The sequence below is a fragment of the Cebus imitator genome, unplaced genomic scaffold (genome assembly GCF_001604975.1).
Source record: "Cebus imitator isolate Cc_AM_T3 unplaced genomic scaffold, Cebus_imitator-1.0 Scaffold120, whole genome shotgun sequence".
In the NCBI taxonomy this organism is placed as follows: Eukaryota; Metazoa; Chordata; class Mammalia; order Primates; family Cebidae; genus Cebus; species Cebus imitator.
In genome coordinates, this window is record NW_016107435.1 from 967,404 (window position 1) to 986,400 (window position 18,997).

Sequence of the window (18,997 nt, forward strand, 5' to 3'; positions counted from 1 at the left end):
TATTTTTCCCAACCATTTAAAACAAAAAGCCATTCTCAGTTCATGGGCCATATAAAAACAAGCAACAAGCGGATTCTGGCTTGCTTTAGTAGATTTAACAGAACATATGAGTCTGTAATTAATGGCTCAGGAACACTAAAAAAATTACCAGCCAAATATTTTATGTCTAAAACCTAGACTCTATAAACATGCGGCCTGTCTGGAACAAAATAAAAAAGTAAAGCCTAGACCCAGTAAGTCATAATGGTCCTCTACGGAAGTTACAAAATACTGTACAAAAGCTCAACTTAAAATGAGGTTACATCTGAAAAAATACCAAAATGCATTTAATACAGGCAGCAGCATACAGTCCAATTTACAATGGTTCAACTTAAAAATTTTAACTTTGCAATGGTGCAAAAGCAATACACATTCAGTAGAATGTGTAACCCATCGTAGGTCCTAAGGAGTTCCTAAACTTTTGATGGGGTTACACCCACCGTCAATACACCCACCGTAAAGATGAAAAATCATTAAGTTGAAAGATAGTAAGTTAGGGATTATCTATACTTTTTAGGGACAGAAGCCAGAACTGACATAAGTTATGAGCAATTATGTGGCTACTAAAAAGACAAACTTTATCATTCCTATTTCAAATCCAGCATTGATTTCTCAACAAATAGTTGAACTATTAGCTAAAGAAAATGTAAATGTTAGTTTTCTCAATAAAAACTAACAAATCATAAGCAAAAAGAATCTTCATTTTTAACTAAGACAAAACAAAGCCAGAAACTTGCTACCTTGTGTTAGATTTTTTTTAAAAGCCACAGTTATATCAAATGTATTTACTTTGTAAGTATATCCTTCAGAATAAATGCATTCCTGGAAAGGAGAAATAAAAGTCAGTCCTTAATTAGCTAGTTGAGGTACTCATAAAGAACAAGAATAAGCCCACACTTGAAATGCAGAAAGGTTAGACTGATTTTTCAATAAATGGACTAATAATCATCTAGGGTTAATGAAGAAAGTTACTGAAAGAGTTGCCCAAATAAAAAAGAATATCCCCCAAATGAGTATTTCCAAAACAAAATCACCAGTCATCAACATTTATAAGAAAACATTTTTGAAGCCTTTATTTACAAAAGCTTTAAAAACAAATAATACCCTCTGTTTTGCAAATGTTTTGTTTAAAAAGGACCACCCAGTTACAGCACTGTAATATCATGAATAAAGAATGTACAAGGGAGACAAACCAATGTAACGTTTGGAGATTTGCTAATATTACTGATTGTAAGTGTAGGTAACACACATTATAACTTGTAGTCCATCATTTCAAGGTAGAGTTAATGATTACTGAAAAGTCTTCCTACACATGCTCTGGTCTGGTCACATATTCTGCATGACTAAATATTTCACAGTCTCTTTTGTCAATATATATAAAATAGATTGCAAAGATATACACAAAAAAATAAACAAGCATTACACTCCTCAGGTAATTTTATTAGCTATATACATATATATATATATATATATGAGAATATATATATATATATATTGGGTTTTGTTGTTTTGTACCAAATCTCTCCATTATTTACTTTTGTAGCAAGCACAATTTTTGTTTTCTAATTTAATTTGGTACAAAATATACTTAAAGACTTGTTATCTTTGGATTTTAATAAAATTGATTTGTGTAACCAACAAATCAATAGTATCATAAGTATGGCTACAAAATAAAAAAAAGAAAAACAAGGGTAAACAGTGATGGAATAAAAATAAGCAGATCAAGGGAAGTGTGCTATCATAAAATAACTGTAGCTTCAACATCTTGAGTACCAGTTTACTGGCAGATACTGAACATCCAATCACAAGGGATTTTTCCTGAAGGGTGTAAAGCTGGTTTGAAAGTTCTTCAGTCACAGAGCAGCCTACACATGCCAATTAGAAACTGACAGACACTAGATGTGCTTGGAAGATTAAACACTACATACAGAAACAGCAGTTACTAAGCTCCTCAGTAGTTTCTTCTTATCTTTTGTTTTTTCATTTTGCTGAACTGACAGCACAATGAATGTGCTATAGTCTGTGGGTCAAAACCAAGTAAATACTGTGTAAAGTTGGCAGATGGTCATTTTTCCAGCTAAGATCAAGAAAAAAACAAAATTTCTGATAAAACAGAGGTTTTGAGTCAGAATCACTCTCTAAAGTGCAAAATTGATGGTCCATAATCTCAAATAGCTAAAACTCCTGCAGAATGGAAGGGAGAGACATGAAACAGGGAAATAAATTACAGTCAGTGCTAGTTAATTTAGGAAAAGGGAAAAATAAACCCAGCTTAAGTAGGTAAAGTTTATCAAAATATTCAGTGACGTAGCTTTCCCCACTCTCTGTCACACACGCTTTCTAACAAGTATATTAAGGCCAAATTTAACCTGAATGCATTTTTTTTTATTAAGATCTGAGATAGGAACGGTCATACTTAGTACTGAAAGGTAGACAATAAAATGGGCCATGAAAGGGGCAGGGGAAAGGTACTGTCTCCTGTTCAAAGGATTCAACCAGAGATAAAACCTATATACAAGCATGTGTGTAGCTCGAAATAAAAATAAAAGGACTATTTCATGTCATGACTGCTTGTTGGCTTCCTCTTCATATGCATTCCCTGTGCCATTCTGTACATAGGATGAACCAGAACCAAGGCCATACAAATGACCACAATATTTGGCATCATCAATATGATCTTCAAAGAACATCTAAAAAGGAATTTTGAAGAAAAAAAAAAGATAATTTTAACCAAAAGGTACCACTTCTAATTTATATTTCAGCAATGTAAGTACTGCCTGTTCATTAATGATAATGACAGCTCTTTTCTATGGTGTTCCTTTGAGGCTACACATTTAAGTTCAATAAGACTAATGTCCTCAAAAGTACAGAGCTCAGAAACCAAAGAAAGAGACTACCAAAAAACATGTATAAGTGCATGTCTTTTCCATTAACATTTAGACCATTGTTATAAGAATTTGTAATCAAGGAAAAATAAATTTTTTATTCCATTAATTTAACAATACTCAACAGAAAGAATGAAGAAAGCCAACGATGGTAGGAAAAAAGTTTAGGTTAATAAGCTGTCCTTAGTCTATGTGCAAGGCTGAGCTGCCGATAAATAAACCCTAAAGTTAATGGACAGTAAAATTTGAATATTCACACTATATTACTATCCTTGAAGAAGCCAAGAAAAATAAAAATAAATTAGTGCCAGAAATCTACCTTCAGTTAAACCATTATGACATTTTTAAAATGCAAAGCTAAAAAGTCCAAAAGGTTGTTTCAATTATCTAATGAAACAATGGGAAGGAGTCCAAAACAAAATATTTACGTGTCATGAATGGATGGTCCAAGTCACTTCTGAATCAGTACTACTCAGCACAACAGCTTTAATACTTTCTATTAATACACTGCTACAAAAAGTTAAATTCTCAGCCTCAGTCAATAATTTAATGTCTAAGAGAATATACTCGAAATCTGAAGTGAATTTTTGCTTAAGGGAAAACTTTGGTATAGGCAAGAAGAACCTCACTTACTTTGTTTCTGTACATCCAATTTTCCTTTCTGTTTACCTATACCTAAGTGAATCTGTGCATATCAATTACTAACAGTAGATATGCGTTCATTAGGTTTCATTTTTCCATACCTAACATTTTATACTCAAGGAACTGATCTCTGCCTTTTAAGGAGGGTTTTCCTAATATGGTTTCTGATTCAACTACTACATTGGATTTATTTAATCCCTTCAGAATTCAACCCCCACTTTTAAGACTCAATCCAGTAAAAATCCTGAGTGCTACTCTACAAAATCTTCAAAGCAGTGAAGAATGACATGAGCAAATAATATTTTTATCACCAGTTTAAAGCCTAAAAGAAAGTTATGCTAGAAGAAACCTAAAAATCTTTGCCTTGCAGAAGGATCACTGATGGAGTCTACAAAAAGAACTTTGGATTTTTCCCACTAGTAATGTGTTTAATTATGGAAGTTATTAGCCTGTTTTCTCACCTGAGAAATAATATAGTTGGACCTACATGATTTCTCAGGTAGTTTATGTTTTAAAATTTGGGGTTCTAGGAAGAACATGTTCTCCCAGTTCCTTATGAACTACACTTCAAGATGACTTATTTTTGAATACTTTAAGTGTGGTGGATATGACTCATATGCTATCTCTAATTATATCTTTACTTAGTAGGTATGTGTTGCCCAAAATCTTTGGCCATTACAATTTTTTATGTTCTCAACCTAACAACCAACTGAGAAAAAGGCAGTGATGTCTTCATACTTCTCTCATTTTGAAAAAGGCCATTCCTGTGAGCAATGAATCAGATCCTGCCTGATGTTGTGGTCCTATCCGTTCCAGCTCTAACTGTTCTGCCACCTCCTGTAATCCACCCTAGAAGAAATAAAAATTGCTCGTCAAGGAGAAAAATATTCCAACACCTTTATTATTCAAAATAAATTTTATTTTGAATAATAAGATGATTCAAAATAAATTTTGAATTCAAAAATTATAAACTTAGACAGTGACCAAAATAAACTTTAGTATGTAAAGGTGAACCTTATAAAGATTAGGGGGAAGAAACAGAGAATGTGAATTACTCATGGAAAACAAGATCCTAATTGGGAAAATGTATCTTCATCATATGTTTCAGGGCATATGACAGGTAAATAACGTTACTAGAGATAGGAGGGAAGCAGACCATATATAGGGTAATATTTATCAACTATACTCATAGTCTATCAATCCAGTAATAATTATAAAACTGAATAGCTAGTATGACACAATTTTTTTCAAATTTTCTTAAACTTCCCACCAGTACATTTGTAGTTTTACACTTAATTTTTACAAAACAAAGCCATTATGAATAACCAAATCATTAAGAATATGCTACATGCTTAACTATGGTTTTGTTAGTTAAAACAAGTTAGTTAATACAACTCCTTAGAGTGGTCTGCTATAATCCACCTATGTTAATACTGCTAAGATTAAAAAAATGAGAGTGGAAAGAAAGAAAGGAAAAGACTGTTATAACAGAGAGAAGGAAAAAGAGAGGGAGGAGAAGAAAGGAGAGTAAAGGGAGAGAAGAATGAGTGAAGGAAAGAAACACCAACAACAAAACAGAAATTCTTCTCTGTATTGTTAAGGCCTCCACCAGTAAACTAGCCCTTCTGCACATCCCGGCTTAAAACAATGCTTTGCACAACAGTTCCTTCTGTGCAGTCACTTCTGTGCTAAAAACAGCACGAGGATTAGGTATCATTAGCAGCTGCTTAGAAGAACAACAGAACTCAACAGAACAGCATGGCTGACTATAGGTCAGAAGGCACCTTTGTCGTTAACCTGAATTTTAACACAGCAGCTCACTCAGGACACATTCAGAGAATCTGTACTTAGAAACTTCCCAGTAACACACACATAGTGAGCAATATTTTGGTTCCCTGGTCCTGAAAACTGTCATTATACAGATATGTCAATTAAAAAAAAGTTTCCTGAGCCAGATGAAAACATGTAGGACCTGGATTATCAGCATGCAGTGCCAAAGAATGGACTGAGTATCTCAAGTAAGGGATGCCCTGTGGCAAGTTCACTTGCTGGAAGTATAAATCTACTGCTACAAACATTAAATAATCTTTCTTAAAAAATTCTCTAGTCACATGCTGACCATGTCCTGTATTAAAAAGCAAACACTGGCCAAAACAATGTTTCTCATCTTCAGTTGTCTGTTAAGACCAGCCTGACCAATACAGTGAAAACCGGTCTCTACTAAAAATACAAAAATTAGCTGGGCGTGGTGATGGGTGCTGTAATCCCAGCTACTTGGGAGGCTGATGCAGGAGAATCACTTGAACCCAGGACTAAACTATATGGCTGTAACATTCCTTTTCTGGCCAAAAGATGTTAGCTTGTTATGGGTAAGTACTATAGGAAATATGTAGGTCCTGCCTAGATAGTAGTAACATTCTAGGAGGCAGAGATAGCAATGAGCTGAGATCACACCACTGCACTCCAGCCTAGGAAAAAGAGTCCTTCTCAAAAGAAAAAAAAAAAGCAAAGTTTCCTTATTTAATTCCCATGTTATTCCTGCTTAAAGCAAAGGTCTTCAGGTCTTCACCATCTAAAAGTATAACTTTACTTGCACTTGTAAAACCTGATGAGGTGAAAATCTGATCAACCTTGGTTTCACTGAAGAAAGAAGAGATGATGCAGGTTCTAGAAATCAACCACATTGCCTCAATGTATTTTTGTTTCCTTTTTTAGTTATAGCTTAAATGAGTACACCTAAGAAAGACAAAACCACTGTATTCCCAGGGCCCATCCCACCAGAGGTAATTTTGTTCTCAAAGTGAAAGAGCATTTTACCTTATCAAAGAAAATCTCCTTTTGAAAGAATGTTTAGAATTTAAAAATACATGTTATGAAGTGTCAGGATGTTACTACTGTCTAGGCAGGACCTACACATTTCCTGTAGGACTTACCTGTAACAAGCCAACATCTTTTGGCCAAAAAAAGAATCTTTTAGCTATGTAGTCTAATCCTAGAAACATTATCCTATCATTAGAACTGACAAAATAATTTCTAGCTAAGATAAGGCAAAAGGAAAGAAAAACTCTTGCCACACTACTGAATACATCTGCACATCGTTGGCCACCTTAGATTCTACCTTGTAAGACAAGATTCTGTGCGTGTTGGGAGAAAGAAAGAACTCACACTGGTGTACATATGAGAGCCTCACTGTCCTCAAATTTTTGTTTGGTTTCTGATTTTCAATCTGGCAAGCAATGACAAGAATCTGACCTGAGCCTCAATTGTGTTGAAAACTAATTCTGCCTTCTGCCAAGATACACTGAAGCTCTGAAAAAAGGATTTCCTATAAATTATCATTTATGCAAGAAAAAGAATCACATGACCAGATAACATAATTGCATTTAATGTAATACTTTAAAATATGGTTTAAAACAACACCCCAGCCTAGAATCTCATGAGTCACTTGGTCTGAACAGTGTGCTGTTACAGATAAAGCCACGTGAAGCCTTACTTTGAGATTTTTGCAGCTCTTCATGAGGTACTTCACATCATAAATGACAGGAAAGAACAATCTAAGGATCTCAAAGAAGTCAAGTTCTTCTTCAGGCAAGTTAGAGTTGGTCAGAATTTTGATTAAATAGCCAAAGTCGTAACCGCTATAAAAGGGTTAAAACAGAGAAGAGGGAAACATAAATACCATAAAGATTTTAAAAAAAAGTTTTTCTGATTCAAATTTAAGCAAGTCATATTACAGCCCTTCCAAAAAAATTAAAGAGAAGTGCACACAAAAACAGAGAAAACAAACATATTTAGGACTATAATGGGAAAATGCTGTCATCTTACAACAGTGTTAAGAACTTTATCACTTTATTATTCAGAGACATCAACACAGATCTACACTACCAAACCAAGCCTGTGGTCACTAAAATACTATTTTGCTGATGCTTGAATAGAGAACACCAAAGAGTATCAAACTGCCCAAAGATGTCTCAAAAAATTTTTTTCTAATAACTATGAAAATAGAGAAATAAAGATGAATGGAAACTTGGCCAGAAGAGTTAGCAAATGTTGCAGAAGAATTGGCATTCGGTAGGCCAAAGTAATGCAAGTCATTCCATCTCTTACAGAAGGTGGTCATATACTTTATCCAAAGAATAAGATTCTAACAAGGTATTTTCACTTCTCTTACGTGACTTTATGAATAAGTAGGCTCTCCCTCTCTTCCTTCACAATTCTGGCTCCCTTAGAGTTATTATTAATGGAAATGTTGCACATGAAAGAAGTGTAGTAAAAAATAAGAACTACTCTCCTAGACAATAAAATACAAACTCCTACACGCTCAAATCAAGACCTCTTATCCCTTCATCTGGACTTTTCCACAGCTTTCTGTCTCCCTACACCCCCAGACCAGTTAGACACTGCCATCCCGTATCTATCTTTCCTTCCAGGATTTCTGACAGGAAGTCTATATGGCATTTGCCTACTAACATTAAAAGTACAATTACATTAGCATTTAGGATTTATAAACTTCTTAAACTATTCTTTACTATTAGAAATAGATTAGAATATGAGGAAAACAGCTAATGATATTTAATGCAATAAAATCTGATCATTATCTTGATAAATATTCAAATATATCAGTCTTAGATTCTAAACTCCAAGAAGACATAAATGAACCCCGCTTTTGTTCATCTTAATACCCCAGTACCTAGTACACTGTATTTTGTCACAGTATTCTTTAAATGAAAGGGTATGTCATATATAGTAAAAGGGTAGGACACTACTTTCTAGTTCTTTTGTATCTTCATGTCTAGGAAGTAAAAATGACTAAAAAAAAGTTTTGTATTAAGAGTCTTTAAGTTGTGTCTCCTAAGGTATGGGTTCAAGTGGAGAAGAGACAAAAAGATGGTAGGTGGAGTGTGTTCAGTACCCACAGCTCAACAATTTCTGCTTAGTACATATCAAAGTTGCCCACATGAACCGTCCCTCACTATAAACATCCCACAGGTCACAGCTGGAAGCTAAACCGTGCAGGAGATTCAGATTTAAAATAAATGTGTGAAACAAACCAAGTTAAAGAGTATTAACACCTATGTAACACAATGCTTTTTCAAAACCTAACAAAAGCCAAATAAAATCATTCTGAAGGTTACTTTAAGTCCCTGGATCATCAGTTTAGTTTACTTAGATAGGAAGACTCTCATACATGGAAGTCTATTTTCACAAAATAGGAACTAGTTTCCTTACCAGAAACACTCTTAAATAATCTAGTTTTATAATAATAAAGAATTAAAAACCAGCACTTATTGATAATTTACTGTTTATAAAGTATTTTATTGACTTTTAAAACAAGTCTTCAAGATATTTCTTCTAAGGGATGCCTTATCACATTTAAAAAAAAAAATTAAATTCCATCTACACACACACCCCTAGCATTTTCTTTGCTGTTTCATTTTAGATAGTACTTAGCACTATCTAACAAACCACAATATGAACTACATTTTTAAAAAACTGTCCACCCCCATCAGGATATAAACTCCATGCGGACAAGAATTTTCATCTGTTTTAGTCACAGCTTAATTCCTAGAATTTCATCACAGTGCCTGCCATATGGTAAATATTCAATAGATTTTTGTGAATGTAAATTAATGGTTTCCCTTGTAGAGCATTAAAAACTAAGGTGTAGAAACAGAAAAAGAAAACCCTGGGCAACACCAATTCCAAACGGCATTGCTGGAGTTAAACTAGGGTCTTTCACTTTCTAGGGAACCTGTACTCTTTCTACTATGCAATATGCTTCTCACAGGCAAAAATGGATCCCATATTTTAAATTAACCTTTAAGGAGACCAACATTATTAGCCTTCTAAGAATTAGGTGACAACTCTATATGACAGTCAACTCTTTCTAGAATTAAGCCTGAAATTGCTAACGTAGTGACCAAAGTCAGTGTGGAGCAAGTATGAGATGGAAACACAAATGGCATTTTCAATGCAGTCGTTTTACCTGTGAAATGACAACCATTTGACCCCTTCACAGAGGACCACTCCTGAAGTCATAAGAAGTTCTGCAAAGTACTGGGTCTCAATTCCTTCTTCCTCATGTTTTTTAAACTGGATACCAGATGTTGTTAGTAGCTCTATAGAGTCCTGGGCATACATGTCCTCCCTGGCAGAAGAAAGAGAAAGATTCAAATATGCCATTACTTCAAACAAGCTGTTCTTCTGCTTACATCTGTAACTACAGTGCCAATAAGGAGAAAGAGGATTGGCTTGAGTCCAACTGTTTCAATGCTTTACATATGTGCAAGAAAAATGCAATTTAAATGCAAGAGTCATTGTTTCAGAAAATGTTTCAAACAATAAAAAAATCATTCAAAGAGTTCAATGGTGCAATTTTAATCCTTACTATTAACTCAATTTCATTAGCCTTTCATATTTAAATACATTTAACTGGGTTTGGGAAAAGGGTCTTCTACTCACCAGGGGCTACCACCACAGACTGACAGACAACTTTTTTCAGAGACTCTTAGTCTTAGCAGTCATTGCAATGCTGCTAGGTGGAGCCGCAGCCACGGCTGTGGAGGATATGCCCACCTCCCATGGTCTCAGCAGCACAAGGAAGGAGACTCAGTGGAAAACGTCTCATGTGGTTGAGTTAAACTACACTTCATCTTTAAGAAGAAAGAGATGTCTTTCATAAATGATGAGCCTTGCAAATGGCTCCAATAAGCAACACTGTTTAAAGTTATGGACTATGCTGTAATAGCAATAATTTCTTCTGTAAACAATCCTATTCCTAAAAGATTGCCTTATAAAATCAAGCCAGGATATCTAAATATAAGCCAATTCTTCAAGATATCACTTAAGCTAAAAAGAAAGCCATCTCTAATTTCCAACCACAAATTTATGTGTATCTGAAGTATTAAACCAAAAGTTACCAAACACAGTATATGTATATCTGAAATATTTAAAGTTATTAAAATACAGATGTATTTTTGAGAATAAATGAAAATGCATTTTGTGAATCTGCCATTTTTTATTTACTCTTTAAACTGTAACAATAATGGCTTCTACCTCTTGGCAAAAGGAATTCCTATTAAACACTTTAAACAAAACTAAACCAACGGTATATTTCACTTGGGTCAAAAAGCATTCTTATGGTTTGTCCTTTGGAAATCATTTTTAAATGTCTGAAAAATTACAAAGCTAATAATGGAAATATTTTAAAATAGAGGCGAACTACAATAATCACTTAAAAGTAAGTTTCCCCTGGAAAATCCTTTAGGAAAGGTAACAGAATAAACCCAGTAAAATAGTTTTTTGTTTTTTCCCCAGTTAAACCACAGCTTTCCTAAGCTAAAAATACGTACTCAAGAAATTAGTATTTCAGTCATCAGGTCCCAATGCTCACAATGAGGTATGCTTTAGCAACTATAAGCAACCAAAGCCATAAAAAAACAGATTCTTCCCCAGGCTCACATCACTTTTGCCATTTGCGAAGGTATAGGTAAACAAGTAGTTTCAGACCTTTTAAGTTTCCAATAACACTTTTCACCTGTTTACTTGCAGCATATGGCTTCACCCTACACTTGCTTTACAAAGAAATATCAGATCATCAACATTCCTTTTTTTTACATCAACCCATCTATCTGAAGATTTTTTTCCTTTAGACTCCGAAGACAGCTTGCCTCATCGCCAAAGCTAATTGCTGCCATTCCTCAAAGTACTTGTCAAGTGTCTATCTTTATCCTAACACCCTGCAACTCAACTCTTGAACACTCAAATATGTCTGTGTATTATCTATAAAACAAAATAAAAACCACCCTTCTGTTGATTCCACGTTCCCTGTTGAGACAGGGTGTGGCTGTCATCCAGGAAGCACTGGCTTGAACACCACTCACTACAGCCTTGACCACCTGGGCTTAAGCGAGCCTCCTTGTTGCAGCCTCTCAAGTAGCTGGGACTACAGATACGCGCCACCATGCCTGGCTAATTTTTGTATTTTTGTAGAGACGGGGCTTTGCCATGTTGTCTAGGCTGGTCTACTGAGCCCAAGCAATCTGCCTGCCTTGGCTGCCAACCTGCATCCCAAAGTGCTGGGACTACAGGCGTGAGCTACTGCACCCAGCCTCCCTTCTTATGGAACTCACTATCTCCTTTTCACTGCTACTTTCCTTAACTGAAGCATCAGCTTCCTTTCTGTTACCACTGAACTGAAGATGCCCTATAATTTCTACTGCCCTATTAAAATGATTCTCTCAAATATCAAGAATTACTGCAATCACCAAAATAGATGATTTTTTAAAAATGTGTTCTAATCCTCTTTGACTTATCAGGGACAATATTTCCACAGACTGCTTTTCCTCTTCACAGCTCCTCAATACTCCACTTCAATTTTCATCGGTATATCAACTCCAGTTTGGAGAGAATTCTCATACATTGATTGGTATTAACAACTGTTAATTGTTAGACGCTGGCAATAGAGAGGAAACAGAAGAGTTACAAAACACTGAGTTATAAAGACCATGACCAACTTTCCTCAATACTGTATCTCTAGTGTCTAGCACTGTATCTGACACTCATTCTACTCACTCCATTAGGAAGTCAATTTTGACTTTCTTCAAAATTTCCAAGATTCTGTTGATGGTGCTCTCTCTGTATTAAGCACTACTGGTTTATCTTCCAAATGACCTTTCCACCTAATGTTTTTCACTGTATCCTTCTCCTTAAACATCTCCTAACATCAGCGTAAATCAAGCTTGTCCAACCTGCAGCTCGTGGGCCGCATGTGGCCCAGCATGGCTTTGAATGTAGCAAATTCATGAACTTTCTTAAACATTTTGAGTTTTTTTTTTTTTTGCAATTTGTTTTTCTTAAGCTCATCAGCTATCATTAGCATTAGTGTATTTTATGTGGCCCAAGACAATTCCTCCTCCAATGTGGCCCAGGGAAAACAAAAGATTAGACACCCCTGGTGTAAATGGTAGCCAAACTTCATAGTAAACTTTAGCAGGCCTTTCTAAGAAAGAAAAAAAAAGATCCTCACTTAGAGGATCTACTAATAAAGCAGTTTTTACTAGAACAAAGGTGTTTCTAGAAAAGGAAACTGCCAATTTTACCCAAACTGAGACACTGATGGGTTACCTACTTCTCATGTACTGAGATAACAACATTATCTAATTTAAAAACAATGTTCTAATTCATCTGAACAAAAAGTAACAAACTAAAGAACTAACTTGAATAAAGGCTTATCATTTGAGAAAAGGATAGGAGGCAATTTTCACAGTGTTTCAAAGCTGTAGTTCTTATACAAGGTTATTAGTTTGAGTGGAAATTAGTACTTTTCACCCTTTATAAAAGAGGTGTCCAATCTTTTGGTTTCCCTGGGTCATACTGGAAGAACTATCTTGGGCCACACATAAAACATACTAAGAAAAAAAAACTCATGTTTTAAGAAAGTTTACAAATTTGTGTTGGGCTGCATTCAAAGCCATCCTGGGCCACAGGTTGGTCAAGTTTACTTTATAAGGTTCTATACTGTGTGTGTATGCGTGTGTGTGTATAGATATAATGTGTGTGTGTGTGTAAATAGATACAGGTATGTTTAGAGACAAAGTATCACTCTGTTGTCCAGGCTGGAGTACAGTGGTGCAATCTAGTTCACTATAGCTTTGCACTTCTCGAAGTTCAAACAATCTATTTGGATCGGCCTCCTTAGTGGCTACGACTACAAGTACACAGCCACCATGCCTAGCTAAGTTTTAAATTTTTTTTTTTTTGGAAAGACAGAGTGTATGTTGACCAGGGTGGTCTTGAACTCCTGGCCTCAAGCAGTCTGCCTGCCTTGGTTTCCAAATAGAGAGTATAGTGTTAAATCCAATAGAATATATATATATATATATAAAATCCAATAGAGGGAAATGGAGAGTCAGGCTAAACACAGTGTAATTATAAGCTGTAACTGTACCACAGACATCCTTACTCTGCTTTTCCTAAGCCATACTTTTGTAAAATTGCATATATTAAATATCACATTATTCAACAAAGAACAGGAAGAAAGAATCCGTACACTGGCACTACCATTAATTGCTTACAGCTTCTTTTACTACTTTTCCTAACCAATATTAGAATATATAACACAAACGTAGAATATAAAAAAGAAAAACATTATAATACTGCAACATATGGTTAAGTACTCACTCAACAGTATCAGTAAGTTCTTGCAAACTGCAACTTTAAGCCAAAAGATGGATAACAAAACCAGTTTTACCACAGTCTAATTGATAAAAACAAGAGTTAAGTTCCTATGGCATATTTCTGGTCACAAAAAAAAATCACCAAACTTCCAAATAAAGATCAAAATATTTCTAATATTAAACACTGAAATAAATGTGAGCTCTATGTACATTTAAGAAGATTAATAAAAACAAGTAAGATAATCATTTACTCCATTATTCACTTGAGGGCTGAAAAACGCCACAGCCTATTCTGCCAGCTCAGGACACAATGTTGGAAGCAACCCTGTTCAGGATGTAATTCCGTGGCATGATGCACTCACACGGATAACCTACCCACTCACACTGGGACAACTTAGCCACACAATTTCAGGTAACATGCACAGCACTGGGATGTGGGAGGAAATCAGAGGACCCGGGAGAAAATCCACATATACGTGAGAACGTGCAAACTCCACACAGGTAGTGGCCCAGGTCAGGAATCAAATTTTATTTTTTATGAATGTTACCATGAAACAATGTTGAAGAAAATGACATTTGAGGTCCTACCGTACTTAGGATATATTAAATATTTTATTTACTCAACTTACAGTTTGCAAATAATCTGTCCTTTTCCAAAAACACTCTAAAACTTCCCTTAGTTACCAAGACTACTTCTACTAATGATATAGAAGTATTATAACTAAAGAAACTGGGTGGAGACCCAGGGCTTGAGTTACAATGCAGAATCTGACATGATAAACACCAGGTTCAAGGACACTACTACTTCTCCTATATGTGAATTAAGAGAGGCTTTGTGGGCTGAAGTGGGATTATAAAACCGACTTGAAAAGAAACTGTACCCAAGGTTCCAAGGCACATCTTACTGCATTTGACATGTAATCTACTCATAAACTGGAATGACTGCAATAAAAATCTTTACAAGAAGCATAAATATTACAAATGAAGTCTATACTTCAAATTGAACACATAATTTCTGAAAGTAAAACTAATGTGGTAAGATTATTTTTTCTATCAGAAGTATGTTCAATATCCAAAGTTTTCCAAATACAAAAAAAGTGGCAGTCATATTTTAAATATAAAATCTGTAATATCAAAAATTGTTTTTTTTTTTTTTTTTGGGTCCTACAGTAAAAAAGAAACCCACGCTTTTGAAATATTACCTTTTATATGTTTCCAGGATAACTACACCAAATTCACCAAAAAGCACATCACCATACTTTAAGAAAAATTAATTCCTAAGATTAAAGAAAAAAAAAGTCTGGGTTATACAGTTATTTCACACTTACGTCAAATTAAATTTAAAATTAAACTGCCATGTTGAAGTTCCTGGAGGGTATTCTCCTTGCTCATTCATAAATGTCAGTCCTAGCTGAATTATCTTTAACAAGTCTACATTACACCGCAGTAGTTGGTATTGATAGTCAGCATTGCTCCTGAATTCTCCAATGGGTCTTGCAACCACACCTGGAAATTCGGTGTCCTGTAAAAGTTTTAAGATTCATTATGTACGAAACAGTCACAACCACAATCCACACACTCTTACTCATTTTTGATGCAAATCAAAGAATCCTACAGGTGATGTTCTACACATTTATATTCAATTACAAAGTATCTTTTAACTAGAAAGAACATTACTTTTTAGAACCATAAAACTCTACAAACATAATAGCCTTTTCTTAAATGTATCCAAATTACTACTATGAGATACATGTGATAAATGTAACCAAATACTTACTCTATACCCAAGAAAGGGGGAAAAATCATAAATTTCTAACTCCCAAAGGATAGGTGAAAGGAAGCTCAAAGTATTCCAATGCTAAAATATTTCTTGAAGAACTGGTTTAAAAGAGTGGAAAATGCCTGTACTTTCCAATTGCTTCTCTGAGACAAGGTTTTTCTCAACACCAAAATCCTAAGAAAAACATCATTAGCCTCCTAATTTCTCTGGCCAAAACAATATTCTCTCTATAGTCCACAGAAAGTATACTGTCAAGAACTGCATGCCACCCACTCACTCTTGTAAGATGTTATCACTTCTCTACGCTGCCACTCTTTATCATCTGAGAAATCAATGCTCACTATGAATTTCCATTGGATAAGAAAATAATTTTAGTTCTAATCATGGGTAAGTACACCTTTATTAAATAGTATATCTACATAGAAACATTCATAGTTTAACCAATCAACCTGCTCCTCCCTAAAGTAATGTATTTGTTTATTTTTATTAAAAATACTGAGACAAAGATACAGCAGTTTGTTATTAGAATTCAAACCAGGGCTAAGAATAAAGAGTACGTATCAAGTCACTATAAAACAGTGAAGAAATTAATATTTCTCTAATTCAGTGCAATTGAACAGCCACTTTATTGGATACTATAAAACTCCTCTATTATGCTAAGAGTTGGGGGATGATTAAAGCACTAACCCCTTGCTTTATGGAGTTAATAATAATCTAGTGGATCCAGAAAACAGTGGGGAAGCTAACAGACACACACAGCACTGCATAATGGTAAAGAAGAAAAATCATCAACTGGGTAGACATCTAGGCAGACTGAACAGCATGTGCAAAAGCAGAGTTGCTTAATAACACAGTATATTCATGGAACTCCAGTGTTAATCATGAAAACAAATTGCAGACCAACAACATTTCACTGGCACATCGGAGTTTTTTGTTTGAGAAAGAGCTCTCTAGCTTCTGGGAGCTGATGTGTTACTATCGGCTAGGCTTTGGTGTTAACAGGAGCAGACCGGGTGGCCACAGCTAGGCCCTAATGTTCTCCTGTTGAACGTAATTTCGCTGAAGTTCAACCTCAAATAAGGCCCTCTGTAACCCTGTCTGAACAAGGACAAAAAAAATAAACATGTCAAACCACAAAATGACCAAGTATCTCCATCCTGGCTAAATGAATGACTATTCCTTCTCTGCAGCTTTAGCCTCATTCTAGCATTCCAGTCTCTAATTTAAGACTTATTAAGATATCCAATCACAGAACTACCTCTGCTTCCTGACCACATCCAATCCATAGTAAAGCCCTGCTTCCTTAACTCTTCCCTAAGACCACCTGATGCAAGCCCAAATCCTTTCTAATACTCTCTTTCTCAAATGCCCTATGGTTCCCATGAATTCCAATGTGTTTTCCCTCACTGCAATGAGGGATAAACCCAACCTGTCAAATCACAGGTGTATTCCTGATGGCTTCTGGCTGGATGATAGCGACTTATTTTTCTTTTCATGGTGAAATTAATCTCTAAAAATATCAACCAAAAGGGCTGAATTCAAGATTTTAAAATCTCCTTTCCCTCCTTTATATGAAGTGTTTTAAGATTTGCTTGTGGGCATACCATAGCAACGTAATTATATTTTCGGATAACTTGACGAATTTTCTTCATCTCTTCATCCAAGTTGCAAGCCCAAACTTCACAAATTCTTTGGCTATGATCTACAGTTGCTGCTGGCATAGTGAGGGCACAAAGGAGTCTAGATGCCAAGCATCAAAATGTTATACTTGATTGAAGATTTGTTTCATAAAATATTGTATTCTTTATTTATGGACCTGTCAAAATAAAAAACAATATAAAGACCAGATATTTCAAATCTGAATCACAGAATAATTAATCTGGCAGGAACCTTAGGAGTTATTTATTCAAATTTCTTGACTCATAAAAAAAATCAACGTTTAGCAAGTAACTTGCTTAAGGTCACACAGCTAGTTTGTAGAAAAAAAGGAACTATAGCACAGATTTCCTGGTCCTAATATTAGTTATTTTTAAAAAGTTTTTTTTTTTTAATGCATACATACTAATATTTTTATAACTTTCCAGTAAAGATTTCTCGAGTTCAACTAACCCCCTGCATAAAACTTTATAAAGCCATCCATTTCTAGACAAAAATGAAAAATCACTTAAATACATGTGACAAGATCAGATATTACCATGCCAAAAGTGGTGTTTGCTTTTATTCCTCATCAACAAAACATCCAAAAATCCGACTTGATTACCAGATCTATTTTACTGGCATTTATTCAAACTAGACTAGACAGGTCAAAAATGTTTGTAAATACTCTGAGAAAAAAATAATGGCAAAAGAAAATTGAATGTTCGCAGTTACAGAAGGGAAAAAGAACACAATAGAACGTCTGCATTTTAAATTGTTTTTAATTGCCTAAAAATCAGAGCATAGTCCCTGATTACCAAAGATACAGCTCAGATTTCTACTTTATATAGAGTTTAGGTTGATTCTTCGGCAGAGAAATTTCAAATTCTTCTGCATTTTTCATATAAATTGAAAAAAAAAAAAAACATAACAAGAGTAAAAAGAGGGCCTTACGACTGTCTTCTAACCTCCGAAAAGTCAGAAATATAACTGAATTCTCCAAGTAAAGAAACCAAAGGAGATCCAGGACATCCCTCCTCTATATATCTCCCACCCCAATAAACACACACGTACGCACACACACACACACAGAGACTTGGAAAGACCCTGCAGTTTTACACTGTTTTCCTCCACCTCTCTCTCTACTGCAGTCCCAAGAGCCCCGAAGAGGCACCGAAAGCCTTCTCATTACTGGAGATAGCATTTCCGTACTGCATGCAGGCTCCCAGAGAAATGAGAGAACGGCACAGAGGCATTCAAATCATAGATAACTCTCTTCCCTGGCAGAGTGCCAGTGCGAAGGTGCTGATAACACTGACTGGAGCTACACTGACTAGCGAGCACCGCCGCGTGAAGGAATACGAAGAGCTGAGACCTAGGCCATCGCCCTCCACTCCCAATTTCCGTCCCGCTACGAAGCCCCAGGTACAAAGCCTTTGCGTCATCACTACGCGCCAACCCTTTGACAAACCCCCAGCCCCAGTTACCCAGCCCCCCACCCGCCGCCAGACTCCTTCCTCAGCCAGCCGCACTCCAGCTGGCGCCATGGCGCACCCTCTCAGATTCATGGTCCCCGCCCCCTTCCTACTTCCCTAGCCCTCCCCTCCCCCCGCAGGATTGCGGCAGATGCAAGATCTACTTGTGTCGCTGAGCTCGCGCTCCTCCTCCTCCTCCTCGCCATAGAGACAGCACCCGGCGGCGGTGACGGTGGCGGGAGCGGCGGCGGCAGCGGGTGCCCCATAGACACCTCTCGCCCAGCAAGGGGGAAAGGCGAGCCGGAGCTGCGCCGAACCGTGCTGCGCCGTCGCTTTTCGCACGTCCTGGCGGGGGCGCTAGAT

General features: G+C 36.0%; 1 protein-coding gene across 5 annotated transcripts; it reads right to left on the minus strand.

The window, feature by feature from the left end:
• Positions 1 to 1,085: 1,085 nt before the first annotated feature.
• Positions 1,086 to 18,997, minus strand: CNOT7 (CCR4-NOT transcription complex subunit 7). 5 transcript variants are annotated; one of them, XM_037742406.1, is made up of 8 exons: positions 18,799 to 18,976; positions 17,129 to 17,340; positions 15,522 to 15,698; positions 15,073 to 15,266; positions 9,553 to 9,714; positions 7,060 to 7,204; positions 4,305 to 4,415; positions 1,086 to 2,729 (listed from the first exon to the last, which is right to left on the minus strand). In XM_037742406.1, the coding sequence occupies exons 4-8, from the start codon at positions 15,138 to 15,140 to the stop codon at positions 2,601 to 2,603; spliced, it is 615 nt and encodes a 204-aa protein (XP_037598334.1). In that variant the 5' UTR covers positions 15,141 to 15,266; positions 15,522 to 15,698; positions 17,129 to 17,340; positions 18,799 to 18,976; the 3' UTR covers positions 1,086 to 2,600. The 5 variants fall into 5 exon arrangements, with proteins under 5 accessions (XP_037598334.1, XP_037598335.1, XP_017395124.1 ...); XM_037742407.1 differs by lacking the exon at positions 18,799 to 18,976 and adding an exon at positions 18,647 to 18,714; XM_017539635.2 differs by lacking the exon at positions 15,522 to 15,698 and having other exon boundaries at positions 18,799 to 18,997.